Here is a 26,332-nt window from a genome sequence, read left to right as displayed (position 1 = left end):
TCTTTGAAGTCTGATTATGTTCTGGTTTGCTGTTAGAAATGTCTTTTTGGTGGCATGGGCGCTGCTGGATTCTTTAGACCAGTGTTTCTCAATGTACCGGCACCGTTCCATGGCAACCTCCATGCTGGTCCCTGAGATTTCCCCGAGACATTTTAGGAAAGCAGCAAGCTGGTCCCTGGTATCAAAGAGGTTGAGATGCACTTCTTTCAATTACTGGTCCTTTTGCAACTGAAAGAGCTGAGCTGAGAACTGCAGTTGCCTCTGTGAGCAGAGCTCAGCTGTGACTCCTGCTGTCTGACAAGAAGGAGGCAGAGCTCAGCAGCCATTTTTGTCAGCTGGCCAGCAGTAGGTAGAGCAGTGGCAGGTGGGTCCAACCACAGTATCCTGCAGACAGAGCAATTGGGTGGACTACGGTGGGAGCAGAGGAGTTTGCAGGCCGTTTCACTGGTCCCCTCTAGTGAGGCCTCTCTGTCCTAGCTGCTAAAATCATTATAGCAGGACAGGTGGCAGAGCCTGAGAACTGCTTAAGAAACAGGGACCCTGATTTTCTTGGGACCACAAACAGAGTGGGGAAACTGGGAACCCATGAACTGCAAATAGGGGATTGGGAGGTGGAAAAATTGCATCAGCCACTCAGGATCCAATTGTTTGGGGCTATGACGCATGCCCCCCTGAGGTAGTAGGTGACAAAGTGAAACTGCAAAATTTGTCCGAGTTCACCCTTTCCTTTCCCCAATAAAACTCATATTTAAACCTCTGTTGAATGTGCTTGCGAGTGGGTCCAGTTTTGCCTATCAAAGGTGGCCAGAGTGGATATGGGTTCCCAGATTACTGCGGGGGGCTCCAGCCAATAGTAAACAAATGGTAGAGAATCCCCTAGAAAGAAGGACCCAGCCCTTGTTACTCCCAACACCATTGGCAGAAGTGTTATAGTACATTCGCCTTCCCCCAACTGCTTCACAGCTAAATTACACCTTCATGACACCTCTGCTTGGGTCAGGGCTGGTCCAATCCCACAGAACATCCGCAACATAAGGCACCGCACTGGAGACATATGATCTTGACATTTTATTATTTGAATAAGTATTGTAGCATCCCCATCACTGAACACAAGACTGAGATGCCAATTACACAAAGGAAAAAGCAGTATTAGCTGTACAGAGAGTGAAATAGTAAGGACCACTTTCAACATCCACTCCTGCTGAGAGCCCTTTACAGAGAGTTACTAGTACAATTCTGATAGACCTTGCACCAACACTGCTAGGTAGGCACTGGCACCATGAGAAAATTACTCAGGACAGGTTCCATTATACACAAGTCATCTGACACATAACTCTGGGCATATGGTTTTAGAGCTTTCTATCAATATATCATCTGTGTATAAACCTATTACACCATATAATGCAGAAGTCCAAACCTTCAGTCTTACAAATCACTGGGCAAAAGGGAGTTAGTAACACTTTGCATCCTTCTCTGCTTGCCCCTGGAGAACATTGATAGAAATGAGCACTAATTCAGCTGACAGTACTTCTAGAGTTGCTGGGTAAAGTTTTCATATGTGCTTGAGTCCTGTTAACTTTAAGTGGGAGTTGGTGCTTAAATCCCTTTGAAAATTAATGGGACCTAGGCTCAAAAGCACCTAAAACAATTAGACATGGCTTTCAACGTATCGTGTGTCTTGTTCTACTCATTCTACAGGAAGACTTATTAACATGGATGAGAACTCTGGACAGAGATCTGGAACCACATGTATCCCTTAGAAACTCTGCAGCCTTAAATTCCTTGATATGTAGAACCCTGGTATTGAAACAGGTTACCAACTCAACGGTTCCTAACCTTTCCAAACCCTGTCACCAATCTGGCTTTGAAATTCCAGATAGGGCTGTGAGATTCACTCATCCTTGGCTTCTCTCACCTACCATCAAGTCTAACACTGCACAGCAGGAAGAGCCTTTGAATCACATCTGCCAAGTCAAACCTGCCTACTCCTGGGAGCATCAATTAAAATCCAATTGTAGAATCATTGTTCAAAATGGTCCAAATATCACAGCTCAGGTTGAGTTTGCAGCATAAGTATTCAGGGAAAAGGACAAATTATCTTGACTGGTAAATGAAGCAGATTCAGGTCTCGAATCACTAGAGATTATGGAACCCAATGTCATTTTGACAGTTATTTTCCTGACTAAGTGCATATTAATATCCCATTTAAAAACTTGAAAGTATGAGAATTTATAAAACTGTCGCCACCAAATGGTGAATTTGTGCATTACCATTGTAAAAAAGTAAAAATTACACTTTAGGCAGACATTTAAAAAATGGAGGAGGGGTTTAAAAGGACCACCTCGGAATGAGAAATCTATGCTATGTGAAAGTATATAGCAAAAACTTGTATCCTGAGCTCTCCACGTGGAGATAAAAATCTCAAATCAGCCTCAACTATTGTGTCCTGAATGAAGCTTGTTAGAGATTGCATACAGCTGAGACTCACCTAAAGCACATTTAGAAGACAAGTAATTTGTACTTAAGGGCTTTTTGCTACTCATAAAAACAAAAACATTCCAATGGTTCTGGAATCAAACTAACCAAAACAGACTTTGGATCCCCAGGCCTTCAAGAACCAGCTTCTTTATTTCTTCTCAAACTCCATGAGACAGTACAAAGCTACAGCTGCAGAGTTCGCCAATTCCAGCTTGGGCTATAAGTGGCAGAAAGTTCAGTTCTGCCAAGTAATGCATTCAGGATGGGCCTGAGGACTCATAGGAGAAGCGTTTCCAACTCCAATTCATGAGAACCTGGCATCTCCCACCCCGAAGCTCAGATTAAGAAGATAATGTCATCAGACATCATGATCTGGTTATCATCTTGCATGCGCTCCAATGCCACCTTGACTTCCGCTGCCGAGAAGGGGTCAGGGTTGTCCCTGTTGATGGACTCCATCAGGCTCTTCAGACCCACCGACTGCGCATGGGCAGCTCTGAACACCTCCAGAAGACCAGCCTTGAAAGCTTTCAGCCTAGCCAAGCAGGAGGAAAGGTAATTAGAACCAGAAGCTAGACTCAAATCATTCTTCATTCACAGCCATTCGTTCTTCCCCACAGAGAGTCACAGCTCCCAGCATGAGATCAAAGATTGAGGACCCTAGCACCTGCAACCTATCTTGGGAATTTTTAAGGGGTCACCTTATCAATATTCTGTGAAAATGGTTAGTCTCTAAGGTGCCACTAGTACCTTAGTGCCTTACCTGCCAACCACATGAGTCAGGGTCAATGGTATCAGCTATCTGACAGTGTGCCTTCCAAGCAGGAGGATTCCAAAGTGCTTTACAAACTAGATAGAATTGCTGCACCCGACCTGGAAATGCTGTTCAAGACAGGAAGCAAATACCCCAACTGAACTGCAGGTGGTATTTTACCCACTTCAGAATCTGGTCAGCTCATAGGGGTTAAAGTCCCCTAACTCTTGTGACTGCTATTAAATGTATGAATGGTTTGTGCATGATTGTGTTCTACTCCACGGGGGAAAGGTCACCACAGCTCCACCAAGAACTAAAAACAGTGGGGGGATTAAGGCAAGTCACTAAGACTGTAAAACTTCCCCAGAGAAGGACCATTTTCTGGGGTGGTTTGGTTCAGACTGGGTTTGCCAAAGCCCAAGCAAGAAAGAATGAACGTGGGATACATAAACAGACCCAAGGCTTCAGCAAACAGATAGTGACAACTCTCATGGAAGGGTTGGAAAGCACGTTGGCCAATCAGACTCCCTATGTGGGAGACGGGTGATTTCTGACAGGTTTAGTAAGCATGTATGACCTGTCATTCGATATGTTTCCTCTGTAATGCTTTTACTCAAAGAATAAAAGTACTTTGCTTTGGCAAAGCTGTGTGGTGACCTGTAACGGTCTTTGGTGACAACGCACAGCCCAGAGGCTGGCCTTAAGGCAGACTGGCTGGCTGGAGCTATCACAGTGCTGTCTTACAACCACCAGTTAGAAGGGAGTGGGACATGGGACCCTGCCCAGAGACACGGGATGGCTGGAGACCTGAGAACACAGGGGTTACAGACACCTAACTGTCACAAAGAGTGCCATGTGATCTCCGGTGACCAGAAGCCCTGACCATATCTTACATCTGTCCTAAGTGGCAGCATGCACCTCAAACAACACAGTCCTCCCCTTAGCACCATGTGGGGCAAGGGCTCAGTACCTAATCAGAGATGCTAAATGGGTCACTCATACCCCTTCCTGGGTATTTACCAGAGGTTTCCCATTCAAATACTGCTCTAGCCCGACGCTGCTGAGTTTATAAGGCCTAAGGGGATTTAACCCAAGATGAGGCTATGGATGCATAATATAGTAATTAACTTCCACCTCAGGCAGACTTAGTGCCCAGAAAAAGCATGGTGCTCTGGGTATATCTGAACACAAGATACCAGTGGAGTGCACACATTTCCCTGGCACTTGGAACCGCAGGCTCAGGTGAGACTTGCAAGGCCACAGCTGGTCTCCTTATTCTCTTTACTCTAAGGAATGGATGTCTTCCAACGCCCAGTCTGCTCCCCCAGCTAGAGTTAAATCCCATGAAGACACATACATTATCCTAAATTCTGTCTGCAATATAAGCCCCTACCCCATCCACCCACCCCCCCAATTAACACTCAATATTGCGAGCAGGGCAAAGAGTCTGTTACCTACATGGGGTCTGGCTCAAATCCACCCAAGCCAGTAATGACCAGGAGTTGCTACCATCCAGATGCCTATTTGAAGTGAGTCAGGGCTAGTTAAGTACCTGCATCAAAAGCAGCCTTTCTATACACACTCAGCAGGAAGGGGAAGGTCTGGACTGCCCCTCCTTCTCCCCCAAGCAAGGAGAGAGGCCACACAGGGTGGGTCAGCTCACACTGCCCAATTAGGCTGAACCTGTTTTGTGAACAGCAGTCTCCAGGATTGTCAAGCTGGCTCAGTATTTTATTTAAAAGGAAGAGTGGTGAATCCCCCAGGATTTCCATCTTTGTTTCTGGATAAGAGTTTATTTGATGCTAAGCCACAGAGCTGACCCCTTTGAGATCCAATGACAACTCCCCACGGCTTCTTTAGCCCACCACTCACCTTGAGTCAGCCAACTCGGTCTTTTTGCTCCCTCCAGTCTCCGCAGGTTCAGGGGTCTTTGGGGTATGTGCCTGGACTGGAAGCAGAAAGCGAAGATGAGACATCTGGCAACTAAGAGCTACACGTCATCCCTCCAGTGCCTGCGCGCGCACAAGACACAGTAGCATCTGCTGCAGCAACCAGGGGATTAGTACCATCTTTTAGCCTGTATCTGTACAGTATCTTGCAGTGTGGCACTGTCACTAACTTCTTTCCAAAGCAAGGATATTATTCCTTCCATGTAGTTTTACAGTGGCTAATTAGTCTTACTGTTAATTCAGTGTCTAGCACAACAGGGCCCTGGGATGCTATCATAATAATTAATATCCACTCTCTCACCAAAGCCATGGAAGGAATAATGCCACTGGTACACCCTGGTGATTTCCATAGCTGTATCTGATTTCTGTAGTGGTTACATTCAGATGTCTGGGGAAATGGGACCATGACGATGACACAGCATTGCTACCTATAGCATACCACCCTGGTACTCAGTTTGGATTTTAGGAGGTCTTTAGCACTCATGTGCCCATCATGGCCAATAAACTGTTCCTCAGCCCAAGAGATCTCCCTCCCAGGAAGACTTGCCCTATGCACACTCTTTGAGATGGGAGCAGGGTCTTCATCCCTAGTTGCCTAAAAACAACAGTCCCTTGAAAGTGGGCCCTTGTAAAGCACCGCAAGAATTTAGAGTGCAACATCAACGTGTAATGACCACGGTAAACTTTTGCTAACAGCAAGGGTTGCTATATCCTGGACCAGTCTCCCAAGCAAAGCGGTGGAAGCCCACTTTCTACAACTGGACAGAGGCTATAGGGAACAATCCTGCACTGGCCCCAGGGGTTGGAGCTGATCATCCAAGATGTCTCGCTCCCACTTTCCAGTGTCTGAGAGAAGCTCAGTTCATCTGTTGCCCCAAAAGCTGTGTCAGCAGGCAGCTTGAAACACAGCATGCCATCCAGTGGACTCTTCCACGGCATGCTCAAGTCCAGCATCAGGCAGGAGACAACACCATACAGCCCCTTGTGCACACAGGATCCAGGAAGAGAGGGAAAGAAAGCCACTCACCTTCTGGCATTTCCTCTTCTGTGTCACTGAAGTCATAGGGGTCATAGGACTCCCCCTCCTTCGCTTCCTGATCCCCAGGGTGCGCCTTCTTCCTCCTGCAGGGCAACAGAAGGTTACTGCCACTCCTCATCACTCTAGGCAATACACCTCCAATGCCACAAGGGAGGCACTTCACACCTCTAACCACTGGGTGGGGATACAGCTGGGCCACCTGCAGATTGCTGGGGAACTCAGTGCTTCTCTTCAAGCACTGAAGGAAGACACCTGGGTTGGTTCTGGTAACAAATGAGGAGCAGCTCTGAGGCTGGCTAAAGCATTTGGAAGTTTATAAAAAGATTCAGATTTCCACCCCTCAAAAAACATGACATTTTCTAAAGCTTTCTCCTCTGCCCCCAAGTCCCAGAGAGAGGTTCCAAGCCTACAGACAGTTGGTGAAATACCCTCTAGCCAACAGCCTCGGGGGATTTAGCTTTGTTAAATGCAGTCTGACCTCTCCAAGAAAATCCATTCCTGGGGTTGTCTCTGCACACAGATGCGGCTGGTCAATTTCAGTGTCTCTCCCACCCAGTTGGGTTCGCCAGTCCCAGCTAGTGCTCCCTCCCAACATGCATCTCCAGCCCCCCCCCAACACACCTCTTTTTCTTTCTCTCTCCACCCTCTGGTTCTTCTTCCTCTTCAGTCTCTGTATCATCCTCCGCCTGCTTCTTGCGTTTCTTTTCCTTTTCCAGCACCTGCAAAAGGGAGCCAAACAACCCAACCCAAGCAGATTAATAGGAGAGTCAACCCCTCAGGCACTGAAGTTTTGGAATAGCCTTCCAAGGGAAGCAGTGGGGGCAAAAGACCTATCTGGCTTTAAGATTAAACTCTATAAGTTTATGGAGGAGATGGTATGATGGGATAATATGATTTTGGCAATTAATTGATCTTTAACTATTCATGGTAAATAGGCCCAACGGCCCATGATGGGATGTTAGATGGGGTGGGATCTGAGTTACTACAGAGAATTCTTTCCTGGGTATCTGTCTGGTGAATCTCGCCCATATGCTCAGGGTTCAGCTGTCACCATATTTGGGGTCGGGAAGGAATTTTCCTCCAGGGCAGACTGGAAGAGGCCCAGGAGATTTTTCGCCTTCCTCTGTAGCATGGGCCACGGGTCACTTGCTGGAGGATTCTCCGTTCCTTAAAGTCTTTAAACCATGATTTGAGGACTTCAGTAGCTCAGACATAGGTGAGAGGTTTATCGCAGGAGCAGGTGGGTGAGATTCTGTGGCCTGCATTGTGCAGGAGGTCAGACTAGATGATCATAATGGTCCCTTCTGACCTTGATATCTATGAATCTATTTGATACATGCTGAGTCTCCAACAGAGAAGTCACAGCCGTGATCTGGGAACAGAAAGTATTTTATGTAGCAGTGGAGATCTCAGAGTGTTGGGTATCGTAATTAAGCCTCAACACCTCAAGATGTAGCCTATCATGCCCATTTCATACAGGGAAACATGCACAGAGGTGGAGTCACCTGCCCACAGTTAGCAGCATAACCAGAAATAGAACCCAGGAGTCCTGACACCCAGGATTCCAAAATTACTACAATGCTTACTCCTATGGTACCTCTTGCTGCAGTCTCCAAGCACCATGACCCAGGATTAAGTCAACTCGCCACAAAAGAGAGCAAAACTCCAAATCCCTCCCAGATTAAGACCGCCAAGAGCAACCGCCATGGCTTGCTTCCTAGACCACGCAGCGAGGAGCCCATCGCAGCTGGGGTCTTGGAAGGTGGCTCGCAGCAGGGAGTCTTCTACCCTGCGGTACAGCTGCCAAGCCCCAGCACTCAGCCTGGACTCCAGCAACAGCCAGCACCACAGCTGAGAGCCACACAAAGAAAAGCCAGATCCTGGAAATTCCAACAGGGGGTTTGCCCCTTTAATTTAATCCTTTGGCACCCGGAGCCCTGGGTGGTTGCCACTACCTGCGGGCACCCTGGCTACACTCTCACCTTTTTGAAGTAGGCGAACTGCACCAGCTCTACGGCAGCTTCCGCGTCCTGCAGGTCAATCGTTTTGTTCATCCTGGCCTTTGCGTGGGCTGTGGAAAGCCTGATCAGCGTCTCCAGCGTACGGGCCGTGACAGGGGAGGTCTGGGAGGGGAGAGGAGAGGAGAGGAGAGGAGAGGAGAAGACAGTCCAGCAACTGAGGGATCAGACAATGGCTCCATGTTGCGGCAATGCCCACATGTTCATTATGGTCCATGCTGGACAGCTGCAGGCAGAGTCCCAGCACAGATCGAGCAAGGCCACACCCCCGAAAGCCTTAGTCACGTGCATCTTTGCTGTAGTCTACATATGTCTTAGGATGCAAAGGAAGCCTGTGGAAGACACACCCCCCAAAAAGTTGAGGGACAGTGCCAGTCATGGAACAGGAATAGTATGTACATGGTATGCTGTGGGCTATAGCGTCACATGATCCATAGCATCCCAGCATACTAGGCCGGGAGTGAGCCTTCGCTTGAGGCTCAGCATGTGTCTTTGGAGAAAGGACCATGTGAAACTAAGTGCATGCGATTTCCTCCTCTGTGCCCCCCACCCCCCCATCTCGGGGAATCAGCATCGGAAATGTGCTGCTCTGAGAAGCACTGGCAGGCTCCAAACTGCAATTCAACTGCTTGAAAGCCAACTTTAGGGCAAGGGAAATAGACCAACATTTCCCCCCCCCACCCCAGAGAATTATTAGCAAAAGCTTGGGAGAATGAGAGGAGTTCACCTCTCTGGAGCATCATGCCCCTAAGTGGGCGTCTCACAAGACAGAACATCTCAGGGCCGGATGTGTGACTCTGTTTCCTTGGCCCATGGGAAAAGGATGGAGCTGACCCATTCTGGTCTCTTTCCTTGTCTGCTCCTGCCTCCCACACCCTGGAAAGATTTGCTCACCCTGGCAATGTCGGAGCTTATCTGGTCCTGGCTGCGGAGGCGGGAGTACTCCTCCGCTATGTAATTCGCTGACTCTTGGGTCAACACCGGCTTGATGATCTTGGCCACGTGGATGTATTTTCTCATGAACTCCATGCTAACTATCTTCTCTCTGGCAGAGACACACAAACATATACACAAGTTACAGAATGGAACCAGGAGACTCCATTTTTACTGTGCCGCTCCCTTCCAAAAGGAAGTCGTCCCCCCAGCAACATTAGCAACACACAAAGAACAGGAACACTCCGGGCTGTACGTGGAACATACACATGCATGGAATGCTCAGCCACATACAATGTTCTTCATGATCCTCTTACAGACTTGTGGTATGGGCCAGGTGCAGAACGGCTGCTGTGTTCCACCCCAGGGCTGGACACCTGTCCGTAGTGGGCTAGTGATCCTTCCAGGGATCCTTCCACACAAATGGCACTATATAAAGGCAAGGTACTGCTGCTGCAGGCGACATTTGTCCCACTCCCTTGGCAAGCCCACAAAGGAGCTTAGGTGCCAAAGCTCCAGCAGTTTACAACCAGTCATACCGTGAACCTCCTCAAAGATAAAAACCACGACTGAATCACTGCAGGGATGGGGCAGACAGGGACACACTCACTTGTGCCTCTTGGGGCCATGCAGAAGGTTGTCGTGTTTTTCATATACTTGTAGCTCCTGGTCCTCCTCCTGCACCACATTAGGATCATCCGTAGCCAGGATCTCTATTGCGCTGCCCAGGGGCATGGCTGGGGGAGACATTAGGAGAGCAGGATTTACACATCATCCAGGCCCGAACCCTTGAGAGGCTAATACGTAGCTTGGCTAAGCCACAGATATCATCCCAGAAACCTCTACAGCTGACTAGCACCGAGGTGAGAGAGCCAAGGTTTAGGGTGGTAACAGGGCGTGTATAACTAGGCAAAATGGGATGCGACTGAACAAAGCAAACTGTAGACCAGACATCAGGGAAAGCTCATTTCCTGCGAGATCCGAGTATCCTTCCAGGGGGAGTGGAGGAAACGCCCAACTGGACAGGACAAGCCACTGGAGAACGTGCTGCAGACAACAATCTTGCACTGGCCCTACCCCGGAGATGGACTAGATCCAATAGGATTTTCCTCTTATTTAAGACTCTAAGAAAGGAGAAGCTCGAGACCAATTATGCTGCAGGTTTTGAGCCCCCAGGAGTTTTGCATATCACTCAGCTGAGCTCACCCGGTCACTAAATCAACCAAGATACAGAACAATGCAGGAGAGCACTGGAGATTAGTATGGCTCTGCCCGAGTCAGATACCTCAGCCACTCCCAGTAGCTCAACCTGCTGTTTATTCTGCTGCTGGCTTTCACCTACCACGTTTGCCACGACAGTTCGGATAACCAGGCATGCAGCAAGCTACTGGCGGGCGAGAGCTAGTCTGCTTAACGGTCAATGCACTGCAATGGGGGAGATCAGAGTCCAGCCCCTCAGGGCACAGGAATAAAGAGAAGCTTCCAACCAACGACTACGGGTCCCCAGATGGCGAGTGCAACATAAAGCCTAGAGAAATTTGGGGGTGGGATGGGTAGGAGGGATCCCACGGTCTTGGGCAAGGGAGAAGAAACACGGTCAGTTGGACTGGGTCAGACCAATGGTCCATCAAGCCCAGTAGCCTGTCTTCCGACAGCGGCCAGTGCCAGGTGCTTCAGAGGGAACAAACAGAACAGGGCAGTTATCAAGTGATTCATCCCCTGTTTTCAAGTCCCAGCTTCTGGCAGTCAGAGGACTAGGGACACTCAGCATAAGGTTACGTCCCTGACCTTCTTGGCTAATAACCAGGGATGGACCTATCCTCCATGAACATATCCAACTCTTTTTTGAACCCAGTTATACTTCTGACCTTCACAACATCCTCTGGCAATGAGTTCCGCAAGCTAACTGTGCGTTGTGTGAAAAAAATACTTCCTTATCTTTGTTTTAAACCTGCTGCCTAATACTTTCATTGGGTGACCACTGGTTCCTGTGGTATGTGAAAGGATAAACACTTCCTTATTCATTTTCCCCACATCAGTCATGATTTTATACACCTCTATCATATCACCCCTTAGTCGTCTCTTTTCCAAGCTGAAAAATCCCAGTCTTTTTAACCTCTCTGCATATGGAAGCTGTTCCATGCCCCTCATCATTTTTGCTGCCCGTCTCTGTACCTTCTCCAATTCTAATATATCTTTTTTGAGCTGGGGCGACCAGAACTGCACACAGTATTCAAGGTGTGGGCATACCATCGATTTATATAGTGGCATTATGATTTTCTGTCTTATTATCTATCCCTTTCCTAATGATTCATAATATTGTTAGCTTGGACTGCCACTGCACACTGAGCAGATGTTTTCACAAAGGAGTCAGGATGAAAGCAGGTAGGGGGGGGAAAAAAAGAGAGAAGACTCAACTCACCATCCCCATCCTGCTCGCCAGGTCCTCGGTACCGGTGCATTCGCAGGACGTGGTCTGAGATCTCCCTGTCGTGCTCCGGGTCCATCTGATCCAAGACGATGAAGAGCAGATCGAATCGGGACAGCAAGGAGTCTTGAAGGCCAATGTTCTCCATGGGAGTTTTGTACTGATCGTACTGCAGAGAGCAGGGAGATGAGTTACAGGAGACCCTGAAACTATCAGAAGCACTTGGACATCGTGGCTTTTCGAGGGACTGGGTGTCACAAGATTTAAGAACGAAGGTGCTAACACACCATCCCGGTCTGAACACTGCCCCTGGAAAATAAACCCAGCAGCATTGCTCCGCTTCACCATGCCTTGTTGCCCCATTTACAAAGGGAACTGGTACATTATACACTCTGCCTCCCCCAGAGTCAACACCAAGCCAGGCACTTTCCAGATCAGAGCTGAAAACCTCGTGTTGCTTTAATTGCTCAGTTTAACAGCTCTTGGGCTGAGCTCCAGAAAATGGGCTAGAGGCCATGTTCAGTCTCCAGCTCATTCATTTCAAGATGGGGTGCACTGGACGTGAGGGCAGAGTCTGGGCCCAGTGTGGACATTAGGATATGTTTTTGGCATCCACAGCTGCACGGAGACCTACCCAGGACCCTGTTTTTTTGTTCAAGGGTTTTTACCATCTAGAATTTCCATCAGAGCCTCTTGCTCACCCCTCAGGAGATCAGATGATCCTCTCCTGGAAGGTGGGTCCGGTCTCAGTAGCTACTAGGAGAAGAGCTGATCCGAGAGAGCCCCCCACCAGCACTCGCCCTGACTCACCCTGCCGTAGACAGGATTGGCTGCAGCCAGCACACTGCAGCGGGCGTTGAGCCTGGCATGGATGCCTGCCTTGGCAATGGTCACGCGGCCCTGCTCCATCACCTCATGGATGGCCGTGCGGTCGATGTCGGACATCTTGTCGAACTCATCAATGCAGACCACGCCCCGGTCAGCCAGGACCATGGCTCCAGCTTCCAAGCGGCGTTCACCTGGGGGGTGGAGCAGGGAGTAGTCCAGGGTTATGTACGGGCCATCATCCCCAAGCCCTCCCCTTTGCTCTGAAATTCACAGAGATCTGACAGATCCTCTGCATCTGGGGTTCAAATCCCCAAAACTCTGGTGCCCAAGGAGTACGTGAAATCCTGGCTTCAGAGACAGCTCTGCCTAGCTCTCCGCAGCAGAGAGTGGTGGGGGTAACCCAGGGAAAGCCAGGGAGATGAATCTTCAAGACAGAGAGGCATGGGAGGACCTGGGGGTGGGATGGGACCTCCTTGGGTGGAAAGTAACCAGATCCTATTCAAAGAAGCAAGTACCATTAGTTCTCGCACAGGTATTTCCAGCAGCAGGAAGGTCAAGAACATCTGTGCAGTGATTTAGGGACATGGCACAACCAGCTCCTGCTGCCTATTGGGATCCCACACAGGATATGGGAGAGCTGAGAGCCATCTACCTAGCTGCCTGGGCAGGCGCCACTCAGAGACATGCAGCCTGAGAAGATGTAAGAAGGTGAACCCCAGCAGACATCCACCAACAATGCTCTGGCACCAGAGAAGAGGTTCCCATCATGTAAAAGCTTCCAGCAAGAGCAACTAGTGGTTCTGTGATGGCTGACAGATGTTACAGCAGCCTCACATCTTACAGAGCCATTCCCTTTACTTCCTTCCTCACAGCATCCTCTGCCAGCAGAGCGCTTCAACGATAACCTTACCGGTTTCTTGGTCCGTGGTGACGGCAGCAGTCAAACCAACCCCGGAGGAGCCCCTACCGGTGGTGGGGATGGCCCGGGGGGCTGTGGAGAGCACGTAACGCAGCAGCTGAGACTTGGCGACTGAAGGGTCTCCTGGAAAGGAAGAGTCCAAGCAATTATGAAGTGTCCCATCACACAGGCTTTGCCCTCCTGTCACCATAGCATCCCAATGCCACTCCCCTCCGCCCTACCTATCAGAAGGATGTTGATGTCTCCTCGGATGCGGCTCCCATTCTCCAGAACCTTCTCCACCCCTCCAAGCAGCATGCAGAGAATCGCTTTCTTGATATACTCATGCCCATGGATACTGGGGGCCAGAGACCTCGAGAGTTGGTCAAAGACATCCTAAGGCAGAGGAAACGAAGTGTACCACATAAAAAAAATCCAGCCAACAAGAATGGCTTCCCTTTCAAGGGACACGATCAGGTAGTTCAGGCTTTGCTAGTCTAATGAGTGGGCTTAAAATCAACAGGAAAGGAAGGGGCTTTCACTGGCAATTGTTGCACATCAGGCACATTCCCCTGCAGGACAGGAGCCCCCGACAACACGGGGCTAGGTCACGAGAACTAGAAAGAGAGACACTGATTCAACTAGTCCACTGTATCTCAGCCAGCTGAGAAAAAATGGGTGTTTTAAATCCCTTCAGCAGTGACCTAAGGCGAAGAATTTTTACAATGCTATTTTAACCTGGGTGCACCTCTGAGAGACAAAAAAGGGAGGATTTTTCTTTTTTGTTTTGTTTTTTATATTGGGCCAGACCTTACATCGATGTTATTTACAGAAGAAAGATTCTGAGCTTCCTTTAACATTCCTGCCCATTGCTCAAGTTCTCTCCCTCATGGTAAAACAGCAACCCCTTTAAGAGCACGGTCGGCTGGGAAATCTCTCCAGGACATGGTTCTGAAGGGAAGGTCAATCTGAGGGCACTCTCTGGTTAAGAAAAGACCTGCAGGCACTGCAGTAAGAGAGGAGGGGTATGGATTAGGGTTGATTTGTTTCTCTAATAGGTAAGTGTAGGATATGACCTTGTATCCTTTGAGTCTTGGCAATGCTCAAACTTTGATCAGCTAAGGAGAAGGGGAGGGTCTGAGAGTGAGAAAACCTAAGACTTCTGCGAAGAGCAGACACGACTGGATTCCAGTGTGATCAGTGCATGCACAAGAGAGACGTTTGATCAGATAGACGCTGAGCTAGTATCTGAAGAGCATCAACATGAAGCAAAGGAATTGTTTATGCTGGGCCGAAGCGATGAGAAGAAACTAAGCAAATGATACAGGGACGACTGAGTAAGAGCCCCCCTACACCTGCACAGGATAAGTGGGGGAAGCTATATCTTTAGAGCCATTTAAAGCTGGACAAAGTACTAGAAAACATTCAGAGCCTCCCTGCCTTGCACCATGGGGATGGGTTAGCTGATCAGTGTTTATGTTCCCATCTCTAATATACAATTTTCTACAAGGTGTGTTTGAAAATAAAGCTTAATACCTTTGAGCGACTTTTGCTAAATCTCTTGATCTTGGCCACATCAGAGGCAGAGTAGAGAGGCCGAACCTCTTTGCTCATCTGCTTCACATGGCAGGCGATCAAAATGGTTCTGGAAAGGAGAGGGAGCTTGGTCAAGTCTAGAACACAAAAACCCTGCAGACAGACCCAACCATCCAAGGACCGACAGATTACAGCAATCACCCACAGCGTCCTTCCATAAGGGTCAACTCCTCAAGCCGAGTCTTGGAGACTCTGGAAAGCTCAGAAAACGATGTATCCTGATGCCCTCGTGTCTGCTTAATTAACTGAGCAATAAGACCATTCTTCATCTGTGTCTGCAGTACTACATCTCTATCCTTTGTTTGGTCCTGGCCATCCATAGTCACTAGAGAGCTAATGGAACCTTCCAAGAGATTCAGGGTGTTTGACTCGGTGTTCTGGCCTAATTACAACGCCATGCTGCTGTTCAACAGCTATTGCATCCCACCCCAGAGCTGGCTGCATCTCAGTGGCAAGTGAAGTGCTCCTCCTATAAAAGGTACAGAGCATTCTGGGATCTTTCACGATGAAAGCAGCAATATGAAGGGAAGGTGATTACACTGTGTGCCTCACCTGAATGTCCCTGATGTGTAGCCCCCCTTCTTCCCGGGCAGACAGCGGTAAGTTCCAACAACCTGGATTCGGTCCCCAGGCTTCACCCTGTCCACCAGGTCATCATCCAGAACAACGTCCACAGAGCGAGGAAGCTGACCAGCTGGGGCCTTCTCAGGCATCTCCTGGATGGTGATGGTTTGATGGTCTTTGTAGACGGAGAGGCCAAATTCCGTCTCCAGGGGATTGTTCTCTTCATCCTGGATGAGCGACACAGTAATGAGATGCCTCATTCACAGGAACATGAGGAAGGAGTCTCTGGGATCAGATGGGGTCACCCACACAGGGAAGGGAGGCTGGAGTGTCCCTTGTGGTAGCAGTGAGACAGGACTGTGCTGCAAGGGGCTTCTTTATTGAGGCTGCTGGACACAGAGACCTTGTGGTTCACCCAGGCTCTCCAGCTCCCAGACTAACAGCCTGTACTACCTAGCATGAGCCCCTTGGGCCTACCCAAGCACTAGGACAGACTAAGCAGTCATGGAGAGCTCTACTGGCTACACCAGACAGGCAGTCACAGATCACCCGTGCAAGAGCAGTTACACAAGCAAGACCTTCAGGTGAGAAGAGTGTTATTTGGTCACTGGCAGACCAATTACCCACTATGTTCTCCAGAGACCGAGTGATCACTCTGCCTAACAGACCATTTGATCCAGTCTGACTAACAGATGCTTCCGTCTCACCAGGAGCCTAGGTTTGAACTCCATCAAATCCAGCACAGACTGCAAAACAATTCATAAGCTGCCTCCTCTGCGCTGCTGCCTTCAGGACTGAAACGGTGTTAGCCGATGCGGATGTCTGTTTCTTGGGAGGGCATTCAACTGGCCGCTAGGAGGGACTCCACATATATCGGCACCTCTGCTACAGCAGAGCCGATACATTACTGTTGTTTAATCAACATGCATGCCCCACAGATGAAGCCAGAGGGAGGTAACTAGCTCCCAACAGCTATATGGGACGACTGCAGTGAGGTCCACTGGACTCAGGAGACCTGGGATCTATACCCAGCTCTACCACTGGCCTACTGTATGGCCTTGGGCAAGTCACTTCCTTCCCCAGGTCTCTGGCAAATATTTGACGCTGCCTCCGTTTGCTCACCTTAGTGGGGTAGACAGAGCTGGATGGAAAAGCTTCGAGAGTCGTCATGTCCGTGTATCGGCGTTCAATGGTCTTCTTGGTAGCAGGGCAGTAATGGACGCTGCGGACGATCTTTGGACGTACCAGAGAGCCTGCATTCAGATTTGTTTGGTGGGAGGAAAAAGTTAGGAGGGAAGAAACCCTGTAGACCTTCCCCACTCAGAGGGTCATAGAATCTCAGGAACAGACCTCAGGAGGTCATCTAGTCCAACCCCCTGCTCAAAGCAGGACCAATCCCCAACTAAATCATCCCAGCCAGGGCTTTGTCAAGCCTGACCTTAAAAACCTCTAAGGAAGAAGATTCCACCACCTCCCTAGGTAACGCATTCCAGTGCTTCACCACCCTCCTAGTGAAAAAGTTGTTCCTAATATCCAACCTAAACCTCCCCCACTGCAACTTGAGACCATTACTCCTTGTTCTGTCATCTGCTACCACTGAGAACAGTCTAGATCCATCCTCTTTGGAATCCCCTTTCAGGTAGTTGAAAGCAGCTATCAAATCCCACGCCCTCCCCCTCCCCCCCCATTCTTCTCTTCTGCAGACTAAGCAATCCCAGTTCCCTCAGCCTCTCCTCCTAAGTCATGTGTTCCAGTCCCCTAATCATTTTTGTTGCCCTCCGCTGGATGCTTTCCAATTTTTCCACATCCTTCTTGTAGTGTGGGGCCCAAAACTGGACACAGTGCTCCAGATGAGGCCTCACCAATGTCGAATAGAGGGGAATGATCACGTCCCTCTATCTGCTGGCAATGCCCCTACTTATACATCCCAAAATGCCATTAGCCTTCTTGGCAACAAGGGCACACTGTTGACTCTCATCCAGCTTCTTGTTCACTGTAACCCCTACGTCCTTCTCTGCAGAACTGCTGCCTAGCCTCTCTGTCCCTAGTCTGTAGCGGTGCATGGGATTCTTCCGCCCTAAGTGCAGGACTCTGTACTTGTCCTTGTTGAACCTCATCAGATTTCTTTGGGCCCAATCCTCTAATTTGTCTAGGTCCCTCTGTATCCTATCCCTAGCCTCCAGATCTACCACTCCTCCCAGTTTAGTGTTATCTGCAAACTTGCTGAGGGTGCAGTCCACGCCATCCTCCAGATTATTAATGAAGATTTTGAACAAAACCAGCCCCAGGACCAACCCGTGGGGCACTCCGCTTGATACCTGCTGCCAGCTAGACATCGAGCCATTGATCACTAGCTGTTGAGCCTGACAATCTAGCCAGCTTTCTATCCACCTTATAGTCCACTCCTGTTCACCATGGCTTCAGCAGTGGGGTTTCTACCTGTTCCACTGGGAGATCATCCCACAAAGTAACAGCTCTCGGGGCACGTTCCCTGACAACAAGCCTAAATTTCTCAGCTACCTTTCACTCCATGACTCCTAGTTATACCCTAGAGCATCCCTGACGTTCCCACCGCTCTAGTGTCTACAGATAGCTATCAATCCCACGTGTGCATTCAGAGGGAACAACTCAGCCCCAGCACACCATACTCACATTTTGTCACAATGCCCTCCACGCAGACCACGCAGCCCAGAAAACAGGATGTCAGTGTCCGGGGCGTCACGTGTTTGGAACCAAAGCTGCCCTCGAGCCCGATGTAGAACTCCTCATACTGCTTAGCGTACGTGGCATCGATGGATGCAACAAAGTCCTTCAGGGCGCGCTGAAAGGCGACCAGCTCCTCGAAGGCATTGCTCAGGAGCCTGTAGCAAAGGGCAGCAGGACTCTGGTCAGTTCAGCTGCTAGGAGAGGATCTTGCCAGCACATCCGCAGCAGGAAGACCCTTCTTTCACACAGTGGCAATTCCTAATGCCTTCACAGGTTAATAGCAGAGCTGGGCAAACACCAACAGATGTTTCCCCCACCACTCACATGAGAATTCACTTCAGTCAAGAAGTGAATGTGCTATGGACATTAAGTCCCTAACCAGGTTACGCACCTAACCCCCACCGCAAGTCTAGGGGATTTAGGAACCAAAGTGACTGAGGCAGTTTTGAAAGTCTTACTAGGTGTCTATCTGTAGGTGCTGAAATATTTGTGTAAGTCTGGCCCTAAACCCCATTAGATTCCTAAATTACCTGGGTGCTTTTGAAAGTGTTCCCATCCCTTATATTCGCTTTCTGCTTGCCAAGGTCAAACCCAGGAGGGGAGCATAGCGTTGACATCATCTAACTACATCATGATAAAAGCTACCTGTGACTCATCTCCTGTGATTTTACATCAAGATGGCTAATGCACGGTAAAAAAAACAAAAACAAAAACACACATTACACACGCACCCCTTTCTGGCAGTGAAGACATAACCTTAGGTCAGGTCCACACAAGAAACTTTTGCCAGTATTGCAAGTCTGTTAATGTTAATTTTTTTTTTTTTTTTGGGGGGGGGGGGAGGCAGCACCATTTTAATATGGCCTATGGTAGATGGTTAAGTGCTTTGGCTGATATATCTTCTGTTGCTCAGGGACCCGTTATAAGGTATAGTGGCAAAAACACTTTAGATGTCAGTGTAAGCTGCATCTACATTAGGATGGTTTGCTGGTATAAGTACACAGGCAAACCTTTTCTAGCGCAGACTGGGCTTTAGAGAGAAAGTAATAGCTTAACCCATTGGCCTGCCTACAAAGTTTGCCAACAGGGCAACAACTGTAATGGCTCTCCTCTCATGCCAGTCACCTAAAACCTAAGGACATTCAGAAGGTTGCGTGCTATGCAGTAGCCAAATGGAAAGTGTCTTGCTAACCGCTCTTATCCAGTCCCTTCAGAGGCCACTCTTACCGGTTGGCTCTCTTCTCATTCTTCCTCCGCAGGTCATTGATGCTGACAATGAGACGATACTGATTGTCACTGATCACATCCCGGACTTTGCTCTGGTAAATCCCCTGATCCTCCTGCAACATGCCATGGGAGAAGGTTTCCATTTTACAAAGTTAAGCCAGTGAGATGCAGCCCCTTTGATCTGATTCCAGAGGAATGTCTTTAGTGGCTCAGAAAGTCCCTAACTGTTATTGATGCCAGAATCTCTTTGTTGCAAGGTGTCATAAATAGGAAGGGTAGGGTAAACACCTTTAAAATCCCTCCTGGCCAGAGGAAAAACCCTTTCACCTGTAAAGGGTTAAGAAGCTAGGATAACCTCGCTGGCACCTGACCAAAATGCCCAATGAGGAGACAAGATATTTTCAAAGCTGGAGGCGGGGAGAAACAAAGGCTCTCTCTGTCTGTGTGATGCTTTTGCCGGGAACAGAACAGGAATGGAGTCTTAGAACTTTAGTTACTAATCTAGCTAGATATGCGTTAGATTCGGTTTTGTTTAAATGGCTGATAAAATAGCTGTGCTGAATGGAATGGATATTCCTGTCTTTGTGTCTTTTTGTAACTTAAGGTTTTGCCTAGAGGGATTCTCTATGTTTTGAATCTAATTACCCTGTAAGGTATTTACCATCCTGATTTTACAGAGGTGATTCTTCACTTTTTCTTCTATTAAAAGTCTTCTTCTAAGAACCTGATTGCTTTTTCATTGTTCTTAAGATCCAAGGGTTTGGGTCTGTGTTCACCTCTGCAAATTGGTGAGGATTTTTATCAAACCTTCCCCAGGAAAGGGGGTGTAGGGTTTGGGAGGATTTTGGGGGGAAAGACGTTGCCAAGCGGGCTCTCTCCCGGTTATATATCGGTTTGACGCTTGGTGGTGGTAGCAATAAAGTCCAGGGGAAAAAGGAAAATAGTCTCTACCTTGGGGAAGTTTTAACCTAAGCTGGTAAAAGTAAGCTTAGGTGGTTTTCATGCAGGTCCCCACATCTGTACCCTAGAGTTCAGAGTGGGGAAGGAACTTTGACACAGGGAAAGGCCAGATAGAGGGAGGCACTCTCAATCCCCCTCCCCAGCCTGGGGTACGTCTGCACTTTGAGTTGGAGGTGCAGTTCCCAACTTGTGGAGACATACCCACACCAGCTCTGATGGAGCCGCAGGAAGGGCTAACCACCCAAAGAATGTACCTCTGAGACCACAGGCACATAGGTGAGGTGTAACCCTCCTGCCGCCAGAGTTACAATTTATAGCACATTAGCTCAATCAGAGCAAGCACAAGAATGTCTCCTCCAGCTGGGAATGGCAGCATAGGAGCAGTTTGTAATGGGGGGGGGGGGGAGGATCTCCACCCAATAGAGGCCAGGGTGAGAAATGGGGAGGGTGGGGGAGAGCTGAAAACCCACAGCTCACCCTGTGGGGCTGGAAGAGGAAATAGGAAACCCAGGAACAGCCCTCCCCCATCCCCCCAGCACCCCTCCCCCATCCCCTCTGCAGCCTCCCCCCAGCACCCCTCCCCCATCCCCTCTGCAGCCTCCCCCCTCCACTCCCCCCAGCACCCCTCTGCAGCCTCCCCGGCAACGGCTAGAGGCGCGACCGGGCCCGGCGAGACTCGGGGCTCCCCCCGCCCCGCAGCAGGGCCGGGAGCTCGGGGATTCCGGCCCCCCGCCGCCGCCGCCTCACCTCGTCGTCCAGGAAGTCGAGGTAGTCGCGCTGCGCCTCCCGCAGCTCCGCGTCCTCCAGCCCCGCCGGGGGGGCCGCCATGCTGCCTGCGCTGGGGAGCGGGGAGCGCGCCCTGCCCGGGGCTCCCTGCGCTCGGGGCCGGCGGCGCGGGGGCGAGGGGCGGCGGGACGGGACCAGAGGCTGCTCGGGGCCGAGGGGAGGGGCGCGAACCCGCGGGGCAGAGGCTGGAGGGGCGCAGGCCGGGCCCGCCGCGCTCGCACTCGCGCTGCCGCCGGCTCCGCCCCTGGCGCCAAAACGCGATGCATTTTCCCGCCACGGAAAAGGTCACAGAAAGGTTCCCAGCCTGGCCTTCTCCCATTGGCCAGCCTCTGACGGCGCCGGCTCGCGGCCAGCCAATAGTCGAGCGTGACGGGAGGAGCCCAACCGGAAGGACGGGAATGGATCCCAGCTCCAGCCAATCACCGGGGAGGGCGTGTGGAACTGGGGGGCGTGGTCTACCGGAGGGGGAGTTCTCCCGAGCGAGTGAGAGGCCTCCGCTGTGCACACGCTAGTCCGCCCTAGGGCATGCTGGGATATGTAGTTTCTTCGAACTGCTCTGAGTCGGAGAGAACATTGCATGCTGGGAGGTGTATTCCGGCCAGGGGCATGCTGGGATATGTAGTCCATCAGGGTTGGCTGTTTTTGGATCAGTTCCGATTCTCTGAACCAGCAAATCAGGCACTGAAACGTTGCTAACCCAGCCCCTGTCACTCAAAAGCCAGGAGTGAGGCCCCCAAACTCATGAGATTAGTAATAATAATAAATGAAAAGTTTGTGCTATTTGCCTTTAGGTTGCTCACCTTTAGTGTGAACTGGGGGGTCACATTTTCATGCTTTTCTCCACCCCACCCAACCCCCAAGGGATGGAAACATACGAGTTATTAAAATGGAAACAGAAATTCTTACATATTCACATGACTCCGGGAGCTAGGGCTTTCAGAAAATCACGAGTTATCACGAGCGAGGCTCACAGTAAAGTAGCAAGTGTTGGCAACGCTGCTGACTTAGGCCCTGATTTTGAGAGGTTCTACGCGCTGACGTCAGTGGGAATTGCAGAGGCCCAGCACCTCTCAGCGGCAGGCCACTAGTTTTTCCCCAATGAATTTCCTTGACTTATGTTTATAAGCTGCCCATTGGAATCTCTTTTTTAAAAACAGGCTTGTTTCACTGCAATTAAAAATAGATGCAAAAGAAAAAAAAGAAAGAAAGAAAGACTATCTTTCCACTGTGTGTGTATTGCACCTAGCACAGAGGGTCCCCAATACTTCATTGGGGCTTCTAGGCACCACTATAATACAAAATGGTAGGGGCAGCTATGATGATAATAAATGCCCATCTACGATAGTGGAGAGACAAGGTGGGTAAAGTTATGCCTTTTATTATTTTTAATATCTTGTTAACTCACTCATCTTGTCTCTCCGATATCATGAGACCAGTGTGGCTACAACAACACTGCAAATATTGCAACATGTTATTTGCAATGTTTAGCACAGATACTCTGCTTCCCCAGACCTGAAGAAGAGGTCTACTTAGCTTGAAAGCTTGTAACTTCCACCACAGGAGTTGGTCCAATAAAAGATATTAGCTCATCCTCCTTGTCTCTCTAACAGTCAGGATATTATCAGCTCTGTAAAATGCTACATCAAAATCTTCATTCATTCCTATCCAGTCCCACTAGGGGAAGCAGCTTCAGATCGAACACAGCTAACCGTTGTCTGTGTGTCCAAATGAGAGTATATAACAAGTAGGTGTCTTGTTTCCTCTTTACTAGGTTACGTAACAGGATCAGTTTCACCTAGACATCTGAAATCTGCTAAATAGCTATTGTTACTAAATTAGAATGATACCCAATCCTCAAGTATAATCACCCCACTCCTGTAGTCCTTTTTACTGGTTCCGCAACTGAAACTGTACAGCTCTGCCCCTTCCTTGCTTCTCATCTCTTGGGTCCAATTCCTCTCTCCTCTCCTCTTGGAATCAGAGTAGCAGCTGTGTTAGTCTGTATCCGCAAAAAGAACAGGAGTACTTGTGGCACCTTAGAGACTAACAAATTTATTTGCGCATAAGCTTTCATGAGCTACAGCCCACTTCACTGGATGCATAGAATGGAGCATAGAGTAAGAAGATATATATATACATACAGAGAATATGAAAAGGTGGAGTAAGAAGCTAATTAATTAAGATGAGCTATTATCAGCAGGAGGAAAAAAAACTTTTGTAGTAATAATCAAGATGGCCCATTTAGACAGTTGACAGGAAGGTGTGAGGATACTTAACATGGGGAAATAGATTCCATATGTGTAATGATCCAGCCACTCCCAGTCTCTATTCAAACCCAAGTTAATGGTATCTAGTTTGCATATTAATTCAAGCTCAGCAGTTTCTCTTTGGAGTCTGTTTTTGAAGCTTTTCTGTTGCAAAATTGCCACCTTTAAATCTGTTACTGAGTGGCCAGAGAGGTTGAAGTGTTCTCCTACCGGTTTTTGAATGTTATGATTCCTGATGTCAGATTTGTGTCCATTTATTTTTATTTGTTTTTATGGCTGACTTAGAACAACGCTTCCTTAGCTCTCATCCCTAACGCCCCTACTCTACCTGTGCTACATTGATGACATCTTCATCGTCTGGACCCATGGAAAAGAAGCCTTTGAGGAATTCCACAAAAGCACTAAACCAGGAACCTATCCTTGCAACAAAGCCCGATGCCAACTCTGTCCACATATTTATTCAAGTGACACCATCATAGGACCTAATCACATTAGCCACGCCATCAGGGGCTTGTTCACCTGCATATCTACCATGTGATATATGCCATCATGTGCCAGCAATGCCCCTCTGCCATGCACATTGGCCAAACCAGACAGTCTCTTCGCAAAAGAATAAATGGACACAAATCTGACATCAGGAATCATAACATTCAAAAACCGGTAGGAGAACACTTCATCCTCTCTGGCCACTCAGTAACAGATTTAAAGGTGTCAATTTTGCAACAGAAAAGCTTCAAAAACTGACCAATGAGAAACTGCTGAGCTTGAATTAATATGCAAACTAGATACCATTAACCTGGGTTTGAATAGACACTGGGAGTGGCTGGGTCATTACACATATTGAATCTATTTCCCCACTTTAAGTATCCTCACACCTTCTTGTCAACTGTCTAAGTGGGCCATCTTGATTATCACTACAAAAGTTTTTTTTTCTCCTGCTGATAATAGCTCATCTTAATTAATTAGCCCTCTTTTCATATTCTCTGTATGTATATATATATCTTCTTACTCTATGTTCCATTCTATGCATCTGATGAAGTGGGCTGTAGCCCATGAAAGCTTATGCTCAAAAAAATTTGTTAGTCTCTAAGGTGCCACAAGTCCTCCTGTTCTTTTTTTACTCTTGGAATAACTCAGTTGAAGTCAATACAGCTTCACTAGTGTAAAATTGGTGTGAGTGGAGAATCAGGCCTCTCCTGCAATTCCTCCACTCAGATGCTGAGTTCCACCAATTCTGCTTCTGTTCATGACCATTTTGCTATTTCCTGTGCTGTCCCCCTGCAATAGCCTGCCTGATCCCATGGTCTCAGCAACCTCCTGGTCCTTCAAATGTACCTCTTTCCACAGTCTCTCTTAGAATAAGCTAAATTCTCCTCTTAGTTGTAGTGACTTCAATGGGGCTGTGTAACTGAAGGGGAGGATTTGGGCCCAGTGTCACACACCTCCAAGCTAACCTTTAGCATCCTAGGCAAATCTAAATGTAAATTCTAAGCTAGTGCAATGTAACATGACCCTGTAATACGCAAATGCATAACCGTATTGCATGTCCCGTGCTTCCCCTTCTGTCATGTCTCCCTCCAGCATTTCATCCTGTGTCTAACCTAGGTTGGAAGATGTTTGGAGCCGTGACTCTGGACCTGATACTCCACAAAGTAGGTATAAAATGCTACCCGGTCAGGATGGTAACTCATGGCAAATGGCTACACAGCATGCAGGGGAGTGGAGAATTAGGTCTTATTGACCAGGTTCTGGTCCCTGCTCTGGCTGCGTTGTGTCTTTCTGATGGCGTCAAGTAGCTAGACAGCATCCCTAATGAAGCTGGAGATTCCCCTCAGATAAGGGCATAAACCCAGCTGTAGCTGACTCTATACCACCTGTCCTTGGCTCCACTGCCAAGGAAGCATGTTGGAGGCAGAAGGAAGTATGGCCAAAGCACAATGCACTCCAGGGATCTGCGGTTAGCAGAACAGCCCCAGAAGGCCATTCCAGCTGGTGCCAGTTAGAGCACCTTTGAGGGTGAGGCTGCTCCAATTCGTGCTCGGGGTCAAATTAGCTCTTGGCAGCCTTCAAAATCAGAGGTGATGGAAAGGTGGTAAAAAGCCACTTATGCTCCCTGCTGGAGTGCAACAATCAGGGCTCAGGTTCACCTGTGGGTTTGTCCCCATGTTTTTATTTTCTCATTAAAGCACCATGCACACCCATGTAACCATGGGGAAGAAAAGCAGCAGAAGCAGAAGCAAGGAATAAGGACCTGCTCCTACCGAAGCTATTAGGAGTTTTGCTATCGACAGGAATGAGACTAGGATCAAGCCTTATATTTATATAGTTGAGAAACTGAAAAGAGCTTGCTGGGTTTTGTGCAGGATGGAAATATCCAGGAATATGCTGGCTAATGCATGTGTAGATAACAGCCCCAGCCCCTGGAATGAACTGATGTGTGCAGTAAACACAGGTGACAGGCATTGGCTAGAATGGGGCAGGAGCAGACAAACCATAATCTGCAATTTGGCTGGTAGATTCAGCTATCATAACAAATCACCGGAGGACATTTGGTGCTGTTGATATATGTTATCAGGACATGACATTAAATATCAGTTCTGGAGCAACTTTCCTCTCTTTGTAATGCATGGTATGTATTCTCCACTCTCTGTAATAGACAGCATAGACTGAGTATCCTACTTTAAATGGTCACTGATGGGAAAGTTCTTTCACTATAAACAGAAAAGATATGAGCGTTTGATGGAGCAGGAAGAGTCTGACTGCATATCTGTTTCAGTAGAAGCCAGTTCTCAGTGCACCTGTGGATCTGCTTACAAAACGAGCCATGAACACCAATAAAGACAGTAGTGACTCATCGTAAATTGCCATCATGTATTGTATTTATAACATATGTCATCAGAG

General features: G+C 48.6%; 1 protein-coding gene across 1 annotated transcript; it reads right to left on the bottom strand.

Moving 5' to 3' along the window:
• Positions 1-1,055: 1,055 nt before the first annotated feature.
• Positions 1,056-21,248, bottom strand: MCM3 (minichromosome maintenance complex component 3). The gene is made up of 17 exons (XM_074947442.1): positions 21,126-21,248; positions 19,419-19,531; positions 18,138-18,346; positions 16,608-16,738; positions 15,474-15,712; positions 14,862-14,970; positions 13,568-13,721; positions 13,338-13,469; positions 12,410-12,618; positions 11,594-11,768; positions 9,782-9,908; positions 9,133-9,283; positions 8,203-8,343; positions 6,842-6,939; positions 6,209-6,303; positions 5,105-5,180; positions 1,056-3,013 (listed from the first exon to the last, which is right to left on the bottom strand). Exons 1-17 carry the CDS (start codon positions 21,204-21,206, stop codon positions 2,815-2,817), a joined length of 2,439 nt encoding a protein of 812 aa, XP_074803543.1. The 5' UTR covers positions 21,207-21,248; the 3' UTR covers positions 1,056-2,814.
• Positions 21,249-26,332: the final 5,084 nt, after the last annotated feature.

Source organism: Natator depressus, chromosome 3, assembly GCF_965152275.1.
Source record: "Natator depressus isolate rNatDep1 chromosome 3, rNatDep2.hap1, whole genome shotgun sequence".
NCBI classification, from domain to species: domain Eukaryota; kingdom Metazoa; phylum Chordata; order Testudines; family Cheloniidae; genus Natator; species Natator depressus.
Note: the sequence above shows the minus strand (reverse complement) of the source record. Positions and strands in the feature narration are given on the sequence as shown.

What these genes read in the sequence shown, in the direction of transcription:
- MCM3 (XM_074947442.1), bottom strand. Translation starts at nt 21,206, where the DNA reads ATGGCGGCCCCCCCGGCGGGGCTGGAGGACGCGGAGCTGCGGGAGGCG. An exon ending in TCGACTTCCTGGACGACGAG is followed by an intron (nt 19,532 to 21,125) that starts GTGAGGCGGCGG and finishes GGCATGTTGCAG; the next exon opens with GAGGATCAGGGGATTTACCA. An exon ending in TGGCGAGCAGGATGGGGATG is followed by an intron (nt 9,909 to 11,593) that starts GTGAGTTGAGTC and finishes TGTCTCCCCCAG; the next exon opens with CCATGCCCCTGGGCAGCGCA.